Source organism: Lampetra planeri, chromosome 7, assembly GCF_965212315.1.
Source record: "Lampetra planeri chromosome 7, kcLamPlan1.2.h2, whole genome shotgun sequence".
Taxonomy (NCBI): domain Eukaryota; kingdom Metazoa; phylum Chordata; class Hyperoartia; order Petromyzontiformes; family Petromyzontidae; genus Lampetra; species Lampetra planeri.
The window spans coordinates 16497825-16521513 of record NC_136113.1 but is presented as its reverse complement, the minus strand read 5'-3'; the positions used below and the strand labels follow the sequence as shown (position 1 = coordinate 16521513).

Here is a 23689-nt window from a genome sequence, read left to right as displayed (position 1 = left end):
TACGAAGCCCTCGGACAATGAGGGCCTCTTGTCCCTCCGAGTGGCAATTACGAACACTGGAAGCTTAGCAGAGATAAGTTGCTCGACCGCAAATTGCCGATGAAGGACGTAACATGCTCCGGTGTGGACAGCACACGATTCTAAAGTACAATTATGGAGAGAGTGGGGAAAAAATGGAAAAACGCGATAAACGGTTGGCAAACATTCACAAGAGATCTAAAGCAAAGCCACGTCCTGTATACGTTGTCAAGCCCAGGCATACTCGGGGCAACCCTGACTGGCGAAGGATACAAATATTACAATCAGTCTGCGTTGCCGTGAAGCAACATGGGTAAACATCAGTGGAACTCTGTTCTATCTCCCCACATTTAAATTTAAATAGTCCTAAGTGCATCAGCCCCTTGGTTTTCCCGACCAACATGATCAGGCAGCATTTAAGAGAGCAATTTCGGGGCAGGGTTTGACCTCATGTCTCGTGATCTGTCCGGCGGCTTGTTAAACGAATACAGTACTGCTGGATTAACAGACGTTACGATACGACACGAATATTGGCAAGTGTGGTCAGTGATTTGTTTTATTCATTGTGAAACTGCCTTACACGTTTACTGGCAGCTTGGAAGGGTTATAATACAATGTATACTTCCAACAAGCTCCATGTATATATTACATGCTTACCACATTATGGTACTCCACTTGAGAAGCGGTATTAACAAGGTTTTACTACCTTGGCAAGAGTATCCTAAACTTCAATGCTATAAAATAATCTCGTCTGATGTAATTATTTGAGAACAAAAAAATCATTATCAAGTAAATGGCCCAAGCCTACCTCGGAGTGTCATTGTGAATTAAGTTAAGTTTTAGTACGAGTAGTCATTAAACCAACAGCAACATTGTCAATAACAAAAGTACACAACTGCTAAAATTCTTTAACACCAACATTCCCAATAGTTTGCAGAATTTTTTGCAATGTTTTATTGTTTTGATGCTTAAGGTTTAATCCCCGTATTATTTTTAGTTCCGATGAGTTCCTTAGCAGAAACATAAAAAACACGTCTTAATTAAAGGGTGGCATCGCCATGTGACTACCTCTGTCATCGTCTTGTGACCGATCAAGGCACTACGAGTGCAAGTCACTCGAGTACACACTTTCAACTGATACAGAAGTGACTAAAAATGGTAAAATATATAACGTATTGTAACAACAAATGTAATTGTGCAACCCAGGAAGTCTCAGTGGCAAATTTCAAAATCAACTTATTGACATTAAGTTAATTTTAATGATTATATAAATTTAATGACACAACACAAGCTTGCAGTCTTACGACACTAAATCAATTAAAATTAAATCCACAAGCCGGGAACTAACTCTGCTCCAGCGTGCGTTTCAAAGTGCAAACAGCGGGCTCGCAGCTCGTGAATGCTTTCATAAGTTGGGGGGGGAAAAAGAACAAAACCATTCGCTCTGTTGGCCACTCCCAGCAAAGTGAAATCCAGACTGGCTGTTTAGTCCAGCGATGAAGAACCTACGGCCCGTGGGCCAAGCATTTAATACAGCCCATGGCCACATGAGGCCTATCACACGTCGTAATGGCCCGCATCTCAGCCACATTGAATTGGTTCTTAGGAGGGGATTCGTTTCGACCTGGCAACAACACTTGTGTTTAGCATTGGAGCAGTTGCCTGTCACTGCAAGGGCCTCCACCCCCCCCCCCACAGTGACAGCAGCGACCGAGGTCGAGCGTTAACGCATAGCCATCCTCAACAGTCTCTGAAAGTCGGATTAAGCCCTCGGTCAGGGAGAGGGAAGCCCACCACTGCTTTAGCCAGCTGGACTGAAGTTCAGTTCGTTACATAAGGCGAGATCCGCGTGATACAAAAACAATACTATTCTTTGAAATGTTGCGAAGGAAACGGAGCATGTGGGCACGAGCAAGCAGTACAGCCATAAAAGCAAAACACCAGCGAGGTTTCAGAAAACCCGAGCTCAAGAGACAATCTGAAGCAGTTGGAGCGCATTATGGCTTTGGTTTGTCAGGGCTCCTCAAAACTCTATTAAGACGCGACCGTATTACAAGTCCATTAATCCACATATTCCAGTCAACCGGTGGAGCTTACTAATTATTCTTGCAATGGCAAGGACAACTCGAAACACACTGCAAAATTATAACACGATAAAGAAAGATGTGCACAGTTTAGAACAAAAAATAACTAATTACGAGTATGATTCTGATAGTCATGCAGTAATTTCTAATTGCGTAAATTCAGTGGAAAACGGTGAATCGAGAGTAAAACTGTGAGGTGACGTTGACAATCAGTGTATTCGACTACAATGGTAAACGCTGTGACACAGAAACGGTGAACACTCGACATATGCAACATTTGTAGATGGTCAAAAAGCTTTTAGTGTTGATTCAATGCAATGTAATAATCTACTTAATTAAATACATTCCATCAGGCTGCTTCCTCATTTTGTAAATAATACCAATGTATTGCAGGTGGTCGACTTGGTCATCTCAGCTTGAACCAACTCGGACTGAGCACGTATCGATTGCTTACGGTATTTTCACCACACCTGTGGAGGTACTTAGGAAGGAGTTGCAGTGGATATAAGCTTTATCTGCGACAAGGTTTAAACATTTCCCCAAGTGCCAGGCCTGACCGATCACCCGAGCGACCTTGTTGGAGTGTGCATGCTTGAGACCAATCGTAAGCGCAAGCGTACAAGCTGAAGTTGACAGACAGAAGAGAAGGCAGATGCTTACGATGCCACCACCTCAACGGGACGTTGCACCATTAACGCACCCTCAGGTGCAGCGCGATGCACAAAATCAGGACGTCGGAGGCCCCTCATCCTCCTCATGTGTCAGACTCGACGCAAGTCTCGAAGCTCTTAAAGTGGTCCAGGTGGTTCAATCAAAGGGGCTCGCGGCTGCAGTGGGCAACCTGTGCGGTGCGGTCCAGGCAGCTGGGAGCAGGGGCTTTAGCTGAAGTGGCGGCCGAGGCGAGCCGACTTGTAGTCGACGCGCAGCTGCACGAAGGCGTGCAGCACGGAGCGGTCGAGCGCAGACAGCTGCTCCCCCGAGCACATCTGCTTGAGGTTGTCGGGCGCCACCACCAGCAGGTTGCACAGTGCATGCAGGCTGTTGAACAGCTGCAGCACCAGGGGAATCTGCACGTCGGGGCAAAAGGGACCGGCCGTGATATCGTCAAATGTCGACCGCCGAGAAATTATTTGTGGCAGCTTTGGACCAAATCCTTCTCTCAGAAGCTCGGCGCAGGGAGACATTTTTGACTGTGATGACGGAGGAAGAAAGAAAATGAAAACGTATTGCAGATATTGCTCCAAATATTTGCCATGACACCACCACGCGATCGGCCATTGGGCTCAAAAGCTGAAAAGCACTAATGAATGCAAACTTCTGAGTCCCGAGGAAAAAGACGGTAGACTTTTGATTCACCAAACCCTAATCAGACAAATAAACTGCACATAGGTGGTGACCAATTACTGTTCACTGTTGAGGAAGGGCAACTTCACATTGCCCCTTGCACTGTCGTCCACTCCCATCCTCTCCCCCTCCTCCATCACCCCTACATTCCCCACCGTTCCATTACGGCTGACATTGTCGAAAATTCCAGAAACCACGCTTATCCACACGAGAATATTGCAGTGAGGTAGTTTTGAGCATTTCAAAATTACGGGGGGTTCTTTCACAGATTTAACACCTCTGACGAGAGCACAAAGAGCTCACCTGGAACTCCTTGGCACACTTTTGGTACTCTGTGAGGTCGCAGATGGCCAGCATGCCGCCCGTAGAGTTGTACGTGAACTGCTGCTGGTGCTCGTAGATGAGACGGTGCAAACGCAGCCCAAACTCCGTGAGCACCGTCTCCACGTTCTTGCCATCCATCGACTGGCGGATACGCTCCACCTGGCTTCGCACATATGCACACACCTTCACGCACGCCTGGGGTGTGGGGCGGGGGGGGGCGTGTGTGTGAAAGCACGAGCATGTTACTTGGAACAAGCGCACACGTTAAACAAGCAACAGCAGAAAACAAAAATACGTACACAAACATACAAGCGCGTGCGTTATTATCGTTCACTCGGGCAGATTACATGACTAAATGTGTCAACGAACAACCTAATAACGATTACAAGGAAAGCATTGTATATTCAAATGTACGAGAGAGTACTAAAAGGCGATGGATTCTAACAGCTGCGACAACTCACGTTGGTGTACTGATTCTGGAATACGCTCTCGTCCTCCGGTTTGAAGTCCGTCTTTTTTTGCTCCGTATTGAGGATCTGCTTTGTCTGGCCAAGCATGCAGTTTAGCGTCCTGTTGGTACAAAACACAGCATGCCCAAGCCACAATGCATGCTGTAGCCGATTGCTAGTGACTGCAGTACACATTGCAAGGATAATTTATTCTAGTTCCATGACAGGAGAGGTAAAACATTCAATAACAATGCAATTAACTCAAAGTACAACTATTAATTTCATGCATGTGCCTTTGGACTTGATGAAAGGTACTGGGAGTGCCTTTAAGTCACCCAAAGATACAGGGTGCTTCAAAAAAGTGCTAACACTTCTGATAATTTGCAACAACACCACAAGAAATGTGCTGCTTCCGGGCTCTGGAGACCACCGGAGAAGATTCCAGGCCACGTGTTGACAATGATGGCGAACAAGTGGAGACTCTTTCGATTTAAAGCTTTCGTGACTGCAAGGATTCATCTTCTTGGTTCTTTCGGTAAAGTCACGTAGAAGGGAAATAATAAAATAATAAAAATAAAACATATTAAATACAATTCTCACGACGTTTCGGCCACAACGCAAGCAGCCGTCCTTGCGTTGTGGCCGAAACGTCGTGAGAATTGTATTTTATAATGTTTTATTTTATTATTTTATTTTTTCCCTTCTACGTGACTTTACTGAAAGAACCAGGAAGAAGTGGAGACTCTTTTACTTTTTTCTAAGCTGTTAACATACATTTGTTATCATGTCGCAGTGTATTATCCGTTATTTTTCCATTAAAAACGATAGTCCCATATAAGTGTTAACATTGTTTTAAGCACCCTGTATTTCCTCTCAGTTGTAAAAAGTCCTGGGAAGCCCACACGTGCAGCTCACCGGTCAATGCCATTGTCTAGTTTCAGCTCCATCTGCTCAATCACTTCCTTTTTCTTCTGCAGGCACTCAGTCAGCTTGGGAGAGGCACTGCAGGCAGAGGAATTGTTTCTACGTTCAAACCAAAACACCTATAATGGGCAAATAAAAATCACTCTTTGAAAACGCACAAAAACGAACTTATACCAGTCTGAAGCGCACATTTCTCTAAATTACACAATAAAGGCAAACAATGGTAGCTTAATTAAATATTATGTTATCATACTTTAACAGTTCTCTGCAATGCATCGTGTCAAAAAAACAAGACGTCACCACATGTTGCGCAAGAAGCAACCGTTCCATGGCACATTGAGCACGGATGACGACAAATACTTTCTCAGCTAAGGATTATTACTGCTCGACTCAAGACCCAAGTAACCAATTCTGTGCGAGTGCTTCACAGCGCCACGCACTCTTGACCCGCGATGACGCGCACCGCCCAAGGCCCAGGCCTGGAACCAAAAAAACGCAAACCTGACGAGGGGCATGAGGTGGTCGCTGAACTGCTTGTCGAAGAGGTGGAAGACAGTATTGGCCTGCTGCACGACGTCAAGGAAGTACAGGTTGGCGTTCTTCGCATCGGGTGACGGGATTGCTGGCGGAAATACAATACTAATAATTAAATACTTCTCCGCATCGAAACACATTAGGGATATGTGCATGCACAGCCCTTTGTCAATCCGCTGCTGGATGAGGAATTGCTCGTGCTGCGTTGATCATGGAGGTTATACAGGGAGGAACAATGTTCCACACTGCCCACCAGGGATTATTTAGCTGTCTGTCTGTCTGACTGTCTGTCTGTCTGTCGTGCATAAATAAATATATAATACACACAGCTCTTTGATTGGTGGAGACCTACTGCCGGGTACGGAGAGGGGAGGTGCCTAAGGGAGGAGGGTCAGGGGAGGGGCCTAAGGAAGGGGGGAGTCAGGAGAGGGACCTGAGGTGGGGGGGGGGTTCAGGGGAGGGGCCTGAGGGGGGTTCAGGGGAGGGGCCTGAGGGGGGGGGTCAGCGGAGGGGCCTGAGGGAGGGGGGGTCAGGGGAGGGGCCTAAGGATATGGGGGGGGGGTGCTCAGGGGAGGGGCCTAACAGAAGGGGGGTCAGAGGAGGGGCCTAAGGGAAGGGGGGTCAGGGGAGGGGCCTGGGGATATGGGGGGGGGTGGTCAGGGGAGGGGCCTATGGGAAAGGGGGTCAGGGGAGGGGCCTAAGGGGGGAGGGGCCTAAGGGAGGGGGGGCGGCGCTAGTTAAGGGGGCTGTCTGCCTGGCTACCTAAAGTCAAGTTATCTTTTATACATACAGGTACGAACAACAGGTTCCACACTGCCCACCAGGGATTATTTGTCTGTCTGTCATGCACGAATGCGCTGTCCAACCAAGTTCCTACCTGCCCACTCCGAAGGAACGTGTTTTGAACATACTCTACTACGCTGTTCAGAGAGGGTTGAAAGGGGTGAGCGTGTAAGTACAGTACAACTGTTGCTTTTTCTGCATGGCCCACCATGTAGCCGCGTGGGCTGTAAGTGATTGGGAGTATATAAATAACACGTAATTTAATGACATTTGTAATCGAGATCTAAGTTACACACTCATATAAGTAATCAGTAACTTGTATGTAAACTACACAAGATGCAGCGAATTCGCAACCACATTACTCTAGGAATTTCAATGTATTTTGCCAATCTGTGGGGCTATTAAAACTGGTTGTGCATGGTCGTTACGTATCCAAGAGCTGTCCAGGCTCAACCCGGCCTAGCTTCCGAGTTCCCACACGATCGGTCATATCCTGGGTGACGTGGCTAATGGGGGCCTGGCAAATGTGAATCAAACACCAGTGCGTGTTGTCGATGCGTAGCGCAACATTAACCGCTATTGGGTGTGCAGGGGTGCGGGTGTCGCACCCGAGAGGCCGAGCTCCAGGGCGTAGTCGATGTGCTCCACGCACAGGAAGTCTACGAGGATGTAGAAAATCTTCACCGCATTCTTCGGGAGATCCGATTGGTCCGACAGCTGGGTTCAGAAACGCATCACAAATGTACGTAAAAACATAACAAAAAACTGTTGTTTGGACTCCTTTTCGTGGATTAATAGCAAGCTTATCAAAACATATTTACAAGGCTGATGCTTTTTATAATTATTCTAATAAAATCATAATTTACAGCCTTTTGTCCAACCATTGCTGGATTAAGGCCTCCTTACACCACGTTGGTACTGGGCGTTCGTCTTACCATACTTTGCCACACTGGTCAATGCGGGGATTTGTGAAGTGTTTTATATTCAAAAGTATCATCAACATTTGGGCTGGTTCACGTGGTTGCCAGAGGCACCCAAACTCCTTTCCCTCGTGCCAAGTAAGGCAGCCAAATAGCGGGCGGCAGAGTTGACGCGCTGGTAGCACCAGGCACTGGAGGCCTCACCTTGTGACACCTCTCGAAGGCCGTCTTGGTCTCCTGCAGCAGCGTGACCACCACCTCCTGGGAGAGGAAGGTCTCGCCGTGGGTCTCAATCACCGTGCCCAGCGGCAGGTTGGTGCGCTGTCGAATTCGCTCCTTCAGGTCCTGGATCCTTGGAGGGCATCATGCGCATGCACAGTCCTCTTGTCAATCCACTGCTGGATGAGGGCTCCCCACCCCACCCCAATGCAGGAAGGTCGTGGAGGTCATTTGACCATACTTCACCGCACTGGTCAGCTAAGATTTGCATTGCGCAAAACCCAGCAATTTAATCTGCATTACACAACACTCAGCATAAATGCCTCGGCAACTCAAAGTGCCTTACAATCGCATCTCATCTCGATCATTTCAATGCCCTGCTGCAGTCAAGCCTGTGTGGCAGAAGGTACACCTAGCACCAGCCCAGTGATTTGGCAGCATCGGTCTGCCTCACCACTATCTCCCAAGGCAGTGACTACGTGTGAAGTGCCACAGCAGGCTGTGGGTGGGTGACCTTACCCCCCAGTGACAATAGGCCGCTTGTGGTGGCTCTTGCCGTCGTAGAATCGCTGCAGCACGGTGGCACTGCGGCTCTTCAGGTAGCTGACCTCCACCTCGATGTAGCTCTCCAGGTAGTGCTGGAACACGGCCTTGGTCAGCTTGGCCAGGTATGCGTGCGGCTCCGTGCCCAGGTCCAGCTCTGCCAGCCGGTGTGACAGGCCTGCCGTGCTGCGGCGAGCACACCAGCACACGCACACACACACACAGATTCTCAGCTGTTGGGGCTGTTAAGGCGAGCGATATTTGTGGACACCCATCAAGACGACACCCAATGACAAATTTCCCGGAATGTGCCCAATCTCCTAAAATCTCGGAAACCTAGCAGGGTTGAGCATGGGTTTAGTGCCTGGATTGGCTGCTGCGCGACGATGTTGAGAGCAGTGCAGCAACATGCAGTGTTGTACTTTATTTTGCTCCCACTTCTATGCTACACCTCTTTACCAACCCATGGTCAATTAATCCTCATGGCCCACATGGTGTGGGGGAGGCCGTCATCCGGAAGTCGATTGACATAGAGCCGCATATGTACATTGAGACAAACATCCTACGCGGGGGCCTTATTTGGCCAGCACCATGCTCAACTTGACTACCTTGGACTTGGTACTGCCCATGGCTACCTTGCAAGTGCTGAATTGTGCCAACATCACTGCCATCCTCAAAGCCGCTTTTTGCTCCAGTTATGAATTTGCTGGGGGTTTTCGCAACTTACCGTGAGTACAGGTCATACAGTTTGGTGAGGTACTGCTCTGCATCGGCCTTCCGGCACTCCTCGAGCCTCTCTCGCACATAAGTCTGCATGCAAAACACAACAATAATCATCATTCACATTCCTTTATCAAACTACTGCTGGATGAAGGTCTCCCCACACCATATGAGTAACTGGGGTTGTGTAACGATACTCCATTATACTGGTCAATGTGGGTTGGTGAAGGGGAAGGTCAGGATCCGTTCAGATATCACCCAGAACTCATGTTAGCCAAGTCCGGGAATCGATGTCAAGTTGCTAGGTTTATAGCTATGCATCACTGCTCGACTCCCATGACGGACATGGCATAGGAAGGCCTCCATCCAGCAGTGGATTGAAACGTAATTACATTACTGTAAATAAATATCAGTCGTGACATCTTATCAAAACAAACAATATGTCCACGTTCGTGATAAGACACATGGGACCACCACCATTTTCAAAACGGACCCAGCAGTAACGTAAACAAAGGATGCTGAACATGGCATAACCTCACTGTATCGTCAGTATCAGTCACATAACTGTTCACATTTGGAATGCTATATACATGTACAAGAATATTACATGCCACTTATAATTCATTTCATGCTAAAAGTAATTAAGCTCAAGCACTCAAGGGCTACCCAGACCCGGCTTTTACCACGTAATGGAGGTTGTTTTTGGGTTAGATTGCGTAACTAAAAATGTGTCGTGCAACACACCACCACCCAACACAGCCAATTAGTAAGGTTTATAAACCCACAACTTGTAAATATTGTGGGTTTACTCTCCAACACAGCGGTGCGCTGAACTAGTAACTAATTGCATATTTTGTTTACGTGACAACCCTTACTCATTGGCTGTGTCAGCGATCCAACCCAATTAAAATCCCCCTCCTTTATGAATAATATTGCTCACGAAAAGCCTACGTGATAAACTAAAGGGACGCGTGTAACAGCAGCGACGGGGGGGGGGGGGGGGGGTGGTCGTCACCTGCAGCTTCAGCTCGTAGATGTTCTGCATGAGGCGGGCCATGACGCTCTCGGGCGAGGAGAACACCTCGCCCACCTGCTTGTTGACCCGCTGGCACAGCTGGGCGGCGTCTTCAAAGACGTCCGCTCGCAGGTATGCGCTCTGCAGCCCCAGAGCAGCCAGTTCATTAATCAGTGGATGTAAAAACCAGCTGAGTTTTCTGGAAATTCATCAGGAAAATTAACATCTACCAACAGATTGGACAAATATGAAAAAGTGCTGCTTCCTCTGAAAGAAGTTGCAACCCGCTCGGCCAAAGTTGCCTTAGTGAGAAGGGTTTTACATGAAGTACGTTAAAGGGGCCAATACAACAATAATCCACGATAATTTTAATGTTATACCATTAAAAACACAACATTATTTATGGCTATGTCAACCGGCACAGTATACCCGATTCACTTTGCAAAGAAGGCCAAGGCAGAAACATGATGGAAATCATTATGAATAAAGACCATCCACTTGAATACAAAACCATGTATAGCAGGCTATAAAATTATTCCAGTGGAGAGTTTGAGCATGGGCTGTACAGCAATGTTTAAATTTGAAGCTCAAGACCCACTACCAAACCAAGACCAATGTCTAATAAATTTTCCTTGATATTACACATTACAATTCACATTTTTTTTTTTTATTGAAATGATAAGTTTTGTAATTGTCACGTTTAAATCCCTTACCTCCTGGCATTGCTTGATGTAGACGTCCACACAATGAGAGTACCCCTAGAACGATAACATTATGTTAGTAGCACCCTCGACTCGTGTGACCTGTGGAATTGAAAACAGCAGGCGGTGAGTGGGATGGCAGAAACTACGACCGGGCCTCTGTCCGACCTTGAAATGCAGCAGCACGGAAGCAACCTCGCGCATACGCCCGATGTCTGAGTTGCGCTGAGCCGTCGTGAACTCCTGGATCAGCTGACACTCCATGTCGTGGTACTTGCCTGCGTGCACACGGGCGCGCGCGCATGAGCACACGCACAATCATCAATACATTGAGCGAGAGAAGCGGTGCATCGCTGCTTGTCGTTACGGCGCACAGCTCACTCACACCATCGCGTCGCAGCGCATACGTGGTTTGAACGTGCTGCCGATGTACGAAAGCGGGGGATGGAAATGTATCCAGAATGCATGATAGGGGCAGAATCTCTTGACATTGCATGAAGGAATACATTAGTCGTGGGGACACTTGTACAGGAACATTTTACAGTTTGTCAACGTGGATTATTGGGACCTAGATAATGGGTTGATATACATTGGAAAATGTGGAAACAGGAACGTAATAATGTTTCTTCAAAATCAAAAACATTCTTGAAACACGAACCTATTGGCTCTATAAACAAAAGCATTATCCATTCGTAGACCATATCCTGAGGCTAATTGATAATCCACTCATTAAAAAAATATTTCCAGATTCACTTACTTGCAATCCGTGATTTTACAGCCGAAAACCTGTGAAGGAAAATAAATAAACATGAGTGTGGGGCATCTGTAAAATAATAACTAAATATAATGCAGTGAACACAAGGTCACTTCTACTGACCATAAGCTGTTTACAGCAAGATACTCAAAGCAAAGCGGTGGGCAAGGCAGGCATACGTTACCTGTCAAAGGGTAGCTCCTGAGCAATCAGATGAAGCTTCTGAATGATGTCAGCAGCTTCTTGAATCTGATATACAAAAGTACCCATCAAGCAGGTCAAAGGTCATACCAAAACATAGCTTTGCATGCTTAAAATAGCAGCTTAACACTCAGTCCTCAGCCACCTCCATGGACCAAGTCTGATGTAGGGTAGGCAAAACACAGAATCATTATCCGGGGCCGCTTGGATTTTAGTACCAGCTCTGCCGAGTCAATGCCACCCTTGTCCTCACCTTGCTGGGATCGGTGAAGACTTCAGACGTAAGGTTTCCCTCCAGGAACTCATTGAAGTAGCGCATGAGCTTCTGCGCCTCGACAGCGCGCTGCCGGGGCGTGTTAACGCCCTCCAGCTGGTCGCCCAGGTGGCACACCTTGGTGGCCACATAACTGATGTGCTCGTCCAGCTCCTGGAAGTGCTGAAATGCGACCTGGGGAGAGTGGTGGGGATAGCAGGAGGGCATATGCTCATCAATCATGGGCTAGCGTTAATGTTACAAAGAAAAAATTGTGAAAGTTGTGATTGAGAATACATTTTATGATTATGGCTAAGGTTAAGGTTTTTGGAAAAGCCATATTAATACAAGGGCTTATGACTGTTAGTGGGTAAAAATTTGTGCCAATGTCAGGTTTGGTGGCATTATCAAGTGTATATTAATATCAAGCTTGGTGTTAAGTGGCAGCCAAGGTCAACAGTCGAACACTCAGTCAACCCCTACTCAATGGGAAGTCGCTTTTCTTTGCAGCTGCCCCAGTCTGGAATTAGATCCCTCCAGTAATTTGCATTCATTCCCTCACCCTGTTCAAGTCCATGCACAAAACCTTTCAATCAAAACATCATCAATGATGTCTTACCAAACCAACATCTCACAACTCTATCCACAGTAAAAAAAATAACATTTCTGCTGCTAGTCACCTGAAAGAACATGAGCAGTTGTGTCTTGAGATGCAGCTGCATTTTAGATACTTTCGTTTACATGAAGAGGAGATTGATACCGATTGTTGTGCTTGGGTTCAGAAGCCCACCTGGTTTCCCTTCTGCAGCTCCTGCACCTTGCGCGCGTATTCTTTAGCCTCCTTCTGGCATGAGGCCTCCAGCTTCTCGACGCGCCGCTGAATGCGCTCGTCCAGGATCTTGAGCTCCTGGATGTGGCCCACAAACTCCTCCAGAAGCCTGCGCTCCCCACAACGTGTCCAAACGGGATAATTCCATCGTCGCACTCGGTGCGGTACTATTATGCTAGCTGCGCTGGTTGCTTCCAATTAATTTCCAACTGCAAGACATTGAATTCACTTATCACACCTGTAATGAGTGGTCATGAGGTTTTTTGAATATTAAGACACTAAACGGTTTTTGTTTAGCCATACGATAAGTGCAACGATGTTGGGAGCGAATGTATTGAAAAAAGTGTGATCTATGTTCCAATGATAGTCTGCCGTAACAGTAAACCAGCTTGCAAGGCTTTAGATTGTGCAGTTAGTTTACTACCTTTTCTCAAGCTGGGCCAACAAAACCGTGCAATGTTAGATGATGAGCATTTGTGTCAGTTCATCTGGTGTATCTGTTATTTTAAATGTAGCATTCAGTAAAGTCCGTACACACGCCGAGATTGCAAAAGAGCAATGAATCGGCAACGTTTCACATCGATGACCTTCGTTAAATTTAAGGTCAGATGATTGGGCTCTGTGGCTTTGTGCTTGGGCATGAGTCTGTGAAAATCAATGTACTTGGGGTATTCTAAGGCGAAGTGAAAAGGGATTATTTCAACATCAATGCATTCTGGTTCAGCATTGTAATGAGAAACTGAACTTATTGACAAAACTGGCCTGAGGCATCTGGTAGTTGAAAGGCTAAGAAATTATGTCAATAATTTCAATAAAAATAAACTCTACTAACAAGCCCTGTTTTAGCCATTTCTAGCCATTGCTAAATACAGGCGATTTTTACTTCAGTGACAAACTTTGGCCAGTCTAATGTAAACACATCTGCCTGCGATCAATACACATGTTTAGGTTTCAGAAATAATGTACTAGGCTATGGACAATCTTTATACATTGTCCATATCCACATTCAGGCACGTGAGGTTACTATGTCAAAGTATTTTCAGGCACTTAAACCATAACTTACAAGAAAGCTGAGAAGTTAAGTCAGATGCATGATGTAAAAGTAGTTTCCAGTTTCAATTTTAATTTAGTTATTTTGTCAAGAGACCAAGATAGTCTCATTTCCAAGCATGACTTGGGTAACCAAAAATGACAAAAGCACAAAATACAAGATTGTGGAGACGTTTGAGTAATGTACCTATCATTCCATTTTTGGTACATCACAACTGTTTAAAAAATTGATTATTATGATAAATGTCTTTCACCTTAGATCAAATCATTCAATACCCATTGAGGAATTTGCATGTTGGGGTCAGGGTGTAGATTCAAAGTAACAGGCGCATGGGTTGACCTCCAACTAGACGGAGACCTTTAAAATCGACTATTGGCCATCAAATAGATCCATACTGATCAATTTCACACATGCAGTGCAGTTGTGAGAATGCTTTTGACCAGACACAATCAGTGGAATGAGTGATGAATAACTAATGACGATGTCAGTTATTTGTTTAATGTGCCACGTCCTATGGAAGTGTTCGTGAACTTCATCTTGTGAGTAAGGAAAGCCCATCAGCAATGCACAAATATCACCATTGAAATACCTGAATGGGCTTTGGATAGCATGTGGGATCTGTCAGGAAACCTGGCTGCCAAAGTTAATTCCCAGGGCTCTTAATGAGCCGACAACAGCAAGTAATCCCACATGACTCCCAGTCACAAGTGGTGAAATTACACTACCATTGTTCTATTACAGCGATTTGCAACAACCAGTGTTCTACCTTAGAATATTTTTAAAAATAATGCTGGCAAATTCTTGCCTCTGGCAATGAGATGGGTCCATCTGTCGAGTTCCAGCTAAGATTACATTTCCTTGGCTGTGAGCAGGTAACCAACTGTCGAAGGTACAACGAGTATTAAAACGATGCGGTCGCCCAGTCTTCCCCAACCGTACCGCCTCGGGTCGAATCCATCCACACCCCCTTTGGTGCCGCCCCCAGGAGTCCTCCAAGCCAGCCGCTCGATGTACTCGTCCACGTCAAAGGGTTCCTGTACGACAGTTAGCAGTTGCAGTCAAGATTGCTTATAGCAGCACTTGCCGAATCTCGATACCCATGGCTCAACAAGAATGGGCCAGCCAATCATTTTAAATTGTAAGGGTGGAGCGATACATCAATTCACATCTGTCCCTATGCTCATGACACATCTATCAAATTGTGTGTAAGAATCAATGTTTTGCAATTCAGACGTGGTAAAGGGCGGCTGTATTACAAACCCTGCCGCCACTAGAGATGCTGCCATTTTTCAAAAAAGTTATTTAAAAAGAAACATTATTGGATCCAATTGCAATCTTGGATTGAGGCACTTACGACTCTGAATTGGAATAATTCACAAGTTCATTCAATTCTGGGGGGGGGGGGGGCGTAAATCATTCTACCCATGACAAACTGATAATGCACGTACAGCCCATTTGCAAGTTTATACATGAACAAATAACTCGGTTCACTACATATTACATGGGTGTGTTTGTTAGCAGACACAAAAACCTAAGACCGATGGGGGTTAAAACTCAAGATGACGAGACAGTTGACACGAACTGGTTGTGCCCAAGACGTTAATTTGATAAGTGTAATAATGTATAATAAAACAAATAAAATAAACGGCATTATTGCAGTTTGGCTGGTTGCTCACGACTGTATCCCACACTGGTTAAGATTGTTTTGCTGATGGTCACTCGGATGAGGATCCGCTGGCCAGGATACTGACTCACGATTGGGAACTCTGTTGCTCTACCAAATGACTCTGAGAACAACATGTATCGTCCATACCGGCACCAGGGGACATTGCCTTTACATGACAAGAGTCACGTGTTCAGTCAACTGTTTTGGAACAGGAGCAAGTCAGTAAACCCGATCGCTTTTGGAGGCAAAAGGTTTGAAGAATCACGTAGATGTATGTGAAACTCTCAAATCCGTTGCACTGTAAGGTTGGCAAGAGATGGTAGTCTAGGAAATGTTTGTGAACGAGTCGGCGTAATTAGTGTTGACATGAACACGTCTTTCGATTGTGTGGGTTTTTCTCAGAGAAGTGCAGTTTCCTCCCATACGGGGGGAAAAAAACCCTGACTTTTTGTCAGTGATTAAACACCTCCCCACGCCATGCGGCTCGTGGGGCTGGCTTCACCATACTTTACCAAGTTTGTCTGTGCGGGTTTATGAAGGGCAGGGTGGAAAGGGTTTCACGGCCAGTTCAGATAATCACCACAACCTTAGGCTGTTGGTATGTACCAGGGGGGGGAAGTGTTTACAGGACACGCCCTTGACTTACCACCGGGTGAAATGTTATGTCAAACAAAATGTCAAAGGTGCTTGTCGGCTCTTGTGTAAACGGTTTGAAGCGTGGTCAGTGTCCTTTTAAAATCGCTACCAGACAGAACTACGTCGTAGCGCTCCCGTAGAGGTTACTACATTTTTTGCGTTTAAAATTGTGTTGTCCTTCCCCGCACCTTCAATGAGTAAGGTTGCCTACGTACGGTGCGAAAGAAGTTCAACATACAGTGCATGCATTAAAAGGTGCCGGAGTAACTGTATCTTAAAATAATATATTTCTCAGCAGCAAAGCATCGACAAATTCGTCCGCGACTCCCATCCTGAGCGTGCATCTACAACATAAGAGCTAAATGTGGCTTTTGTGGATAATACAGTACCGTACATTACGACTATCTTGACAATGAGAGGCTCTTTCGGATATAAACATTACTTTAAACCGTGATAAAATTGCGCAATCCGTGCACGCCTGCCACTTTAGCCGAAATTATCTCGCGCAGTCGCTTAACGACTCGTGAATAATGTTTTAAACAGTTTCCTTTAAATCGCGGTGCAGGGGGCCGCCTCGCCCACCCACCGCCTGCGGGGAGCCCGCCCACCTTTCCCGGCCGACGACCCAGGCAAGGGGGTAGGCTTCGGGCCTACTCACCTCGAACAGGTCCGGCGTCGCCATCCTCACTCGCAAACACAGATGCTGATCACCGCAGCGCGTCCTTAGCGAACCTCGCGGGCAGACACCGCGCCGGAGTGGCGCATTATCCTCATTAAACTCACGCTTTCGTCAACAATTACAAAGCTTGTTTGTGTCACCCCTACAGGAATCAAACCGGAGGTACAGTAGGGGGAAATCGATTCAGCTTATCGGCGCTGTTTGGAATCGATTACTTTTTTAAATTGTTTTCAATCTACCGAAAAATGTATTCTTAGGTTTTTTCAGTAAAGTCACGTAGGTAAAACATCAAAATTAATTAAAATAAAATAGCTGCAGCTAATCTGGCTGTGACGGTCCCACCTGATGACGGAGACTTGTGTTGCCTCCGAAACGTCGTGATTTTTGTTTTTATTTTATTTTCATTAATTTTGATGTTTTACCTATGTGACCTTACCGAAAAAACCTAAGAATATGATTCCTTGCAGTCACGAAAGCTTCAAATCTAGAAGAAAAATGTATTTTTTATTTGTATTATTTCCCTTCTACGTGACTTTACCGAAAGAACCAAGAATATGAATCCCTGTAGTCACGAAAGCTTTAAATCGAAATTTTACCGAAAGAACCAAGAAAATGCTCAACGCGTGCCGGTGGTGCCATGTTCCTGGCAAGTGGTTGTCAATCCACTGCTGGATGAGGGTTTCTCTACGCCCACACAGCGTTGACCATATTTTCGGCACGCTAACCAGCGCCGATTGCTGAACGCGGGGAGCATTGAAGAGCGTAGATGCTGCTGCACTGCCCTCTGCTGCCCACCACGTGGCCCCGCAGCATCAGCCTTTAGCACCCCTTATTAAGAACGGTGATCGCCCATGCAACAATATCCAGGTTGAACCTTGCTTCGCTTACGAATCGAGCGAGATTGGGCGACTTTGGTTCAAGGCAACAATTCAGATTATCGACCTGTTCGCAATGGATCTGGATAACCTGTCCATATTTTAGGAAGCCACTGGAGCTATGCACTTTCAAATATAGATTGAAACCTTATTTCCTTTCAACTGCTTTTTGTGTTTAGTTCGTCCTTGCCCGTAACCTCCGATGAGCACGGTTGTCTACGTACGGTGTGAAAGAAGTTCAACATGCAACAGAAGCAGGGTTCCACGGCATAGTCCTGTGCAGTTTCGAAGAAAAAACATGTCTGGTTTTACAAATGGAGGGGTTGGGATTTAAAATATATTTTATTAACACGCATACACAAGCCATGGACAAGTCAGTTAAAAAGGTTAAGTTAATCGCGTAGAATGTTTTCCTATCAGGATCGCAAACATTTGTAACCGTCATGAGCCTTGTAAATATGCTTAAACAGAAATGTTTCCAACTTACAACACTAAACACACATTTCCTGAACGATTATTTAATAAGTGCAATCTCTTAAATATTCGCAAAAAAATAAATTACTTAAATTTATGTAAAAATTAACATGCTAGATTTAATCAGCTTAGCTGATAATCAAGTTTTCAACTCAACATTTAAACACAAACACAGATTTTTTTTTTACATAGCAACAATTCCATTTCTATATTACAAGGAAATGTCAGGTTAATAATTTATACTTTGGCATAACCTTAAGCTTTATTTTGAACAAAAGCAAGTTTAAATGTACACATACTTTCAAGTATAACATCGAGTCACTAGTATTGAACAGAACACAGCCATACAGCACACACTTAGAAAAATGAAGACAGGTAATTGGTAAGGTCCACAAAGTTCATTCCACACAAGTACCAGGAGTCTGCAGTTTTACCCGCGTGATTATGTGGATGATGAAAGATCAACAGTCAAGTGACGTGGAATTTGTGAGGTGATACATTTTTCTCCGTCGTTATATGGTGAACTTGACTCGAGGTGGATTCCTGTAAAACATTAACCCAACAAAGGGTCTCCAATGTGGCATATTTTTTAAAACTGCTATTTTTAAAACCAGACATCTTGGCATTGTAAAAACATTTATGTAGCCCTAACACCAACTCGCAAGGGCCATGCCTCAGTGGCAAGGCACGGATTGTTGAGCTCACAGATTCCCGCTTGGCTAGCCCAAAGGCCGCAAGACAGAGACCACGGCTCTCTCCGCCAAGAACCCCACCAGCACCGTACTGCAGGCCAGGCTCCACGTGCAGTCCAGCACCACTGTCCCAAACACAACAAATACACATTTACACTCATTTAATACCATTTTAATGTGTATATTTTTAACTTAACTTCGTTAAACAGAAGTCACTGAGATGCCCTCGCAAAGATACAATGGTTGTACAGTCCTCTCAAAGTACAATGTTTCGGTATCAGTAAAAAATGTGCAGCCCTGCAATTGCTGATGCCACTGGTGGTGGGAGGGCCTCTATTGGATGGTATTTTGACCTACTCTTTCATGCGAACCAGGTATCTTGAAAAAGGTCAGAATTTTGATAAGGGAATTTGTTTTGCATTTCACAATTTGGGATTGACATACCGTAATCAGATGAAGCCATCCACTTGTAATACCACTGGGTCTTTAACACCATGTTGTCATGTTACACACTTGCAGTACCTCTCTGGAAAAACGAGACAACCTCTACTCTGCCTAGTTAAATGCTACGCACCGTGCAAGGCCTGCGCGTTGGAGGCGAGCGCGAAGAGGCGAATGAGTGGCAGGCAGAACGGCGCATGCTCATGCTCCCAGATGATGGCCGGCACCAACATCAGTTCGCCGTAGTTTGAGAGCAGCAGGGCACGCAGCAGTGTGGCGTGGTCGCATAGCACCTTCCACAGCAGCAGCACACACCACATCGCACCCAGGAAGCTGAGCAGCTCTAGGGTATCGCACCCACACGACAACAACAATCATTACTTGCTGATTATATCAACCAGTTTAGTTACATTTTGAAAACATACACATGTACAAGTATACAAGGATTGGAAAGGATACACGATTATTTTCTAATAAATTACAACTTGCAATCAACGTTATTTCTGTTAAATCTGCTTCCGTGAGTCATGCTCTATACTGGGGTGAGGCACCACTCTGCGAGCAAACAGTTTAACAACACGAATCTGACAGAACAATTGGAAGATAACTGGCGATTTTTTTTTTTAAAACACTAAACAGACTTGCCATCAAATACAATTGTCATTGTGCACATTTGAATTGCAATCACAATATAATTGTAATTTCAGCGAACAATGTTTTTTTTCCCATTTTAAACGTTAGTTGGACCCAGGACCGACACCAAGGGCATTGTGGCCGCCCTCACCGAGCGTCGAGGCAGCACACAGGCAGTAGAAGTCCCACTCCATGGCGGAGCGCACGATGGCAGCGGGCCCCCCAGGGGGGGCCTCGCCCACAGCTAGTGGCTGCTTGAGCTGCGTCCAGTACGTGTAGGCCTTGCACAACAGGCAGAACACCGACACCTTCCAGTGGACCTGGAACACAATGGTCACACAAGTCCTTGTCCTGCATGCACAGCGAGGTACAGGTCACTTGCACACACAAAGACAAAATCCCACCGTGCAGCCCCCGCGTGTATGTGCGTATGTTGAACTTCTTACGCACAGCACGTAGGCAACAGACCGCTGAGAGCGAAGTGCTGTTTTGAGAGCACTTCTTAAAGCTGGCATGGTGCACGAGCGTTGCACTCGGCAACATTTTCACTTAACTCTCAGATGTTTAACTGAAATAACCCAGCAATATCAATATCATTGCTTCTTTATGAAACCAGTGTTTTGGCCATATACACAAATGCACCACACAGATGAGAATAGTTATGCCCACACAGACCGCACGCAGTGCCGCTGTTGCATTCTACACTTACGTCGATGCGCGTGTTGAAGATGACGTGGCGGTAGGCAGGAGCCTTGCACAGGAGCGTGTCAATGAAGATGATCACTGGGTCATACTCGATGTATTTGTCCACGGGGTTGCGACATCTCTCCTGCAAGACACAAACGACACAAACCACCTTTTGAGGAATTCTTTGTTCCATGTTAATGGCAAAAAAAATGTCACGCGTCGTTCAAAACTGTTCATGTCAGCTTTATTCTAGGGTTTGAAGGCACCAAAGTGTTGAGTGTGATCTCCACCAGCACTGCCAACTTCCCTGCTCTCTCTCTCTGGATAAAAGGATAATCCCTGGTCATTATCCAAAAGGTAACGTTCAGTTAAAATGCAGGATTAATGCCGGAGTGTGCCGTGGAGCCGTGGAGCCGTGGCGCAGTAGTTCGCTGTAATGAACAAGGCGACCCGAGTTCAGATTCCCCGGCCATGCAGTGGCATCTGCACCGTTCTTGACCCCTGACCCGCTCCCCGTGATCAGCCCGCACTGACAAACCAGGGTGACGGATCGTCAAGCAACCTCCGTAGGCCACACAAGACGCCTTAACCTCGACTAGATGAACGACACAACAGTACAGATTGTGAACACGAATGGAGGTTGTTTGACCATACTTCACCACGCTGGCGAGTGCGTTTTGCAGGGGGGGGGGGGCTATGACACGAGCTACAGTCCACGTGGCAGTGAGCTCAGCAAGCTGGACCCACGGTTATTGGTGTCGTCAAGTTACACCCCCGTGTCGGTGCCTGGCTCGCCCATCATCCATTCAGGGGTGAGGTGGGGGATAAATCGAATACCATTCCGCGGGAACTCATTCAAGAGCAGCCGCCCCATTGACGGCCTCCCTTCGTGGCAAGAACTGCCACCACTGCCTCAAGCAGGGGTCGCCAACCGAGACGACCCAAGGCAAAGCATCCCCTGGGAAGGGGCATGCTCGGTCCACTGCTGGACGGTGGTGGTGGTGGTGGTGTGGAGGGAAGTGGTCAGTCGCCCCACTCGCAACTCACGCAGATCGCCAGTTTGATCACGCCGTGCTTGTAGTCGCGGTACAGCTCCGCGGCCTCGAAGCCGCACTCCACGCAACGGTAGCCGCCGACCATTGCCGCGTGTCTGTTGTAAATAGGTTGTTAAACGTCGAGGAGACGTTTATAGATTTTTTAAAAAGACCTCCACAAAGACGCCGCCGCTCCTTGGACGACGGCGGTGAGGGCGGCGGAGTGCGGAACTGGCGGTGACGGCGTCGCGGGGCCCGCCCCCTTCCATTGCGGCCCGCCCCCCACCCCCATTGCGGCCCCTGATTGGCTCGCGGGTCACCAAGCCCGCGCCTGATTGGTTTGTCTGGGGCGCGAGTGCTTCACTCACACAATCAGAATCTGTGGAATGGAGCAGCAGCACGCAGGAGAAGAAATCCGAAGAGCAATGAAGCTCTTTGTGTTCTTTTTTTACTACAGATGTCCAGTACGGGCACGGGGTCTGAAAGTTACAACGGTAAACAATGCAAGTAAAACACGATAGGAGTGCCAACATATAGGAAATGGTAACCGAGTCACTCAATATAAAAAAATATAAAAATTCTGTCCGGTTTATCAATGTTGGGCAAGGCAGAAAAATCAACAAAACAGTCCCAGACCCACACCAAGATAACACACAGCAGTAGTCCCTCAATAGAATGGCACATTAACATTGAACTGTGCATACACGGATCATGATTAAGCCACTGATGCTACGACGAAGGGGGCATCGCACGAAACGTCGCCTACTTTGAACGTCTTTTCTTTCAAGATGCCGTTGAGGAATGTGTGGAGTGTTTTTGTTCTTAACCGTGCACCTCTACCAACTCAGCATCAGCAGCATCGCCAAATTATGTCTAATGATGCTGGGTACAGTTTCTAACAAAGCAGCGTTCTTGAGTTTAAACATCGTGCCCAGAGCTCAGTGGAAGGAGGGCCATCGTCACAGACGTCGTTCAGAAAGGACAAGGCGCGTGAGAGGATGATGGAGAGAATGGCGATGGGGGAGAGATAGGCCCCCTCCACTGTCTAGACTACCCCTGTCACCTACCGCACCCTAAACACTAAATATGCATACAGTATCGGCGTCGTTGTGGAGAATATCAGTAGAATTATCCATATCTTCATACACTGTATATATCCCTATATAATGTTTTGTCTTTGTCCCACTTCCCGTCAACCTCACTGCGTTCAGAAGATGCATCATTGGTTCTAAACAAAACTGGACCGGCTTCGACATTGTCTCGTAGGTGTGTTGAACTGTTCTCGCATCGTACGTAGCCAACCGTGCAAATCGTCGGTGCGGGGGAAGGACACCAAACTAAAACACAAAAATCAGTTCAAAACGAATTAGTTTTAAATCTAGATTACTTGAAAATGCATAGCTCCAGTGGCTTCCTAATATCGAAAGAGCGTTCCAGACGGCCGCAGAGGCGCATCTAAAAGCGAGCGACGCGCATTATGCACTCACAGAAGGCCTTGTGGTTGACGGGATGTGTCAAAAACACACACACGATTGTCCCACCACGACGTGTATTCAAATAAAAAGCTGGGAAACGAATATGAAACTGGGATTCGATTAATAAGCAATCTTCAGTGTTGTGCGCAATGTGCTTTATAACGTTGCAAGGGAAGACCAATGATTGCTCCTGTGATACATCACATTCCTCGACAGCTTGCCACAATTTAATTTCAACATCGTTCAGAAACGGATTACTGTATCTATATTTGCGTCGCTTTTAGTGTTAACCCTTCTTGGCTTACTCCGGTTTCACTTCACACGCCAAACTACTTCGTCTCGGAATTGGTCACATCCTAATGCAGGACTCTTCTGAAAGAGTAATGTGACTGAGTGAGCATACTATAATTGTAAATAAACGCAATGTTATGAATGAGTTCCTCTACCCACCCTCCAATCATCACCACCAACCCATAGCTGTCAACCCATACGGTTTATCCGTCTTCTTGTACAGGGAAATTGAGTTTTCAGGTTCATATGGCGTACAGCCGTTTCAATACGGGCAAAAAAGAAACGTCCAAATAAAATGTAGGTGTATTGTTTAACCCTGTATAATCTGTTTATTGCTGGACATTTACTACATGAGTGTGTGCATCATCGACATATCAAGAAAGCGGCATCAGCATGCAAGATCAGACAGTAAATCATGACAAGTAACATCATTTACACCA

The 23689-nt window shown here is 46.2% G+C and overlaps 2 protein-coding genes across 2 annotated transcripts; both read right to left on the bottom strand.

Annotated features, from left to right (window-relative positions):
* Positions 1-556: 556 nt before the first annotated feature.
* Positions 557-16831, bottom strand: EXOC5 (exocyst complex component 5). Its single transcript, XM_078596572.1, has 18 exons — positions 16627-16831; positions 14606-14700; positions 12577-12724; positions 11787-11981; positions 11517-11581; positions 11336-11364; positions 10747-10856; positions 10591-10635; positions 9878-10018; positions 8870-8952; positions 8119-8328; positions 7585-7732; positions 7069-7177; positions 5645-5765; positions 5135-5221; positions 4232-4340; positions 3750-3965; positions 557-3169 (listed from the first exon to the last, which is right to left on the bottom strand). The coding sequence occupies exons 1-18, from the start codon at positions 16648-16650 to the stop codon at positions 2981-2983; spliced, it is 2124 nt and encodes a 707-aa protein (XP_078452698.1). The 5' UTR covers positions 16651-16831; the 3' UTR covers positions 557-2980.
* Positions 16832-17845: 1014 nt separating this feature from the next.
* Positions 17846-21722, bottom strand: ARV1 (ARV1 fatty acid homeostasis modulator). Its single transcript, XM_078596571.1, has 5 exons — positions 21497-21722; positions 20472-20591; positions 19914-20082; positions 19263-19472; positions 17846-18813 (listed from the first exon to the last, which is right to left on the bottom strand). The coding sequence occupies exons 1-5, from the start codon at positions 21587-21589 to the stop codon at positions 18716-18718; spliced, it is 690 nt and encodes a 229-aa protein (XP_078452697.1). The 5' UTR covers positions 21590-21722; the 3' UTR covers positions 17846-18715.
* Positions 21723-23689: the final 1967 nt, after the last annotated feature.

Coding starts and splice junctions, on each gene's coding strand:
- EXOC5 (XM_078596572.1), bottom strand. CDS start 16,650: ATGGCGACGCCGGACCTGTTCGAG. Junction 11,582..11,786: donor TCTTCACCGATCCCAGCAAG/GTGAGGACAAGG, acceptor TTTGTATATCAG/ATTCAAGAAGCTGCTGACAT. Junction 7,178..7,584: donor CCTTCGAGAGGTGTCACAAG/GTGAGGCCTCCA, acceptor TTCTGAACCCAG/CTGTCGGACCAATCGGATCT.
- ARV1 (XM_078596571.1), bottom strand. CDS start 21,589: ATGGTCGGCGGCTACCGTTGCGTGGAGTGCGGCTTCGAGGCCGCGGAG. Junction 19,473..19,913: donor GTGTGCTGCCTCGACGCTCG/GTGAGGGCGGCC, acceptor GCGATACCCTAG/AGCTGCTCAGCTTCCTGGGT. Junction 18,814..19,262: donor CAACGCGCAGGCCTTGCACG/GTGCGTAGCATT, acceptor TGTTTGGGACAG/TGGTGCTGGACTGCACGTGG.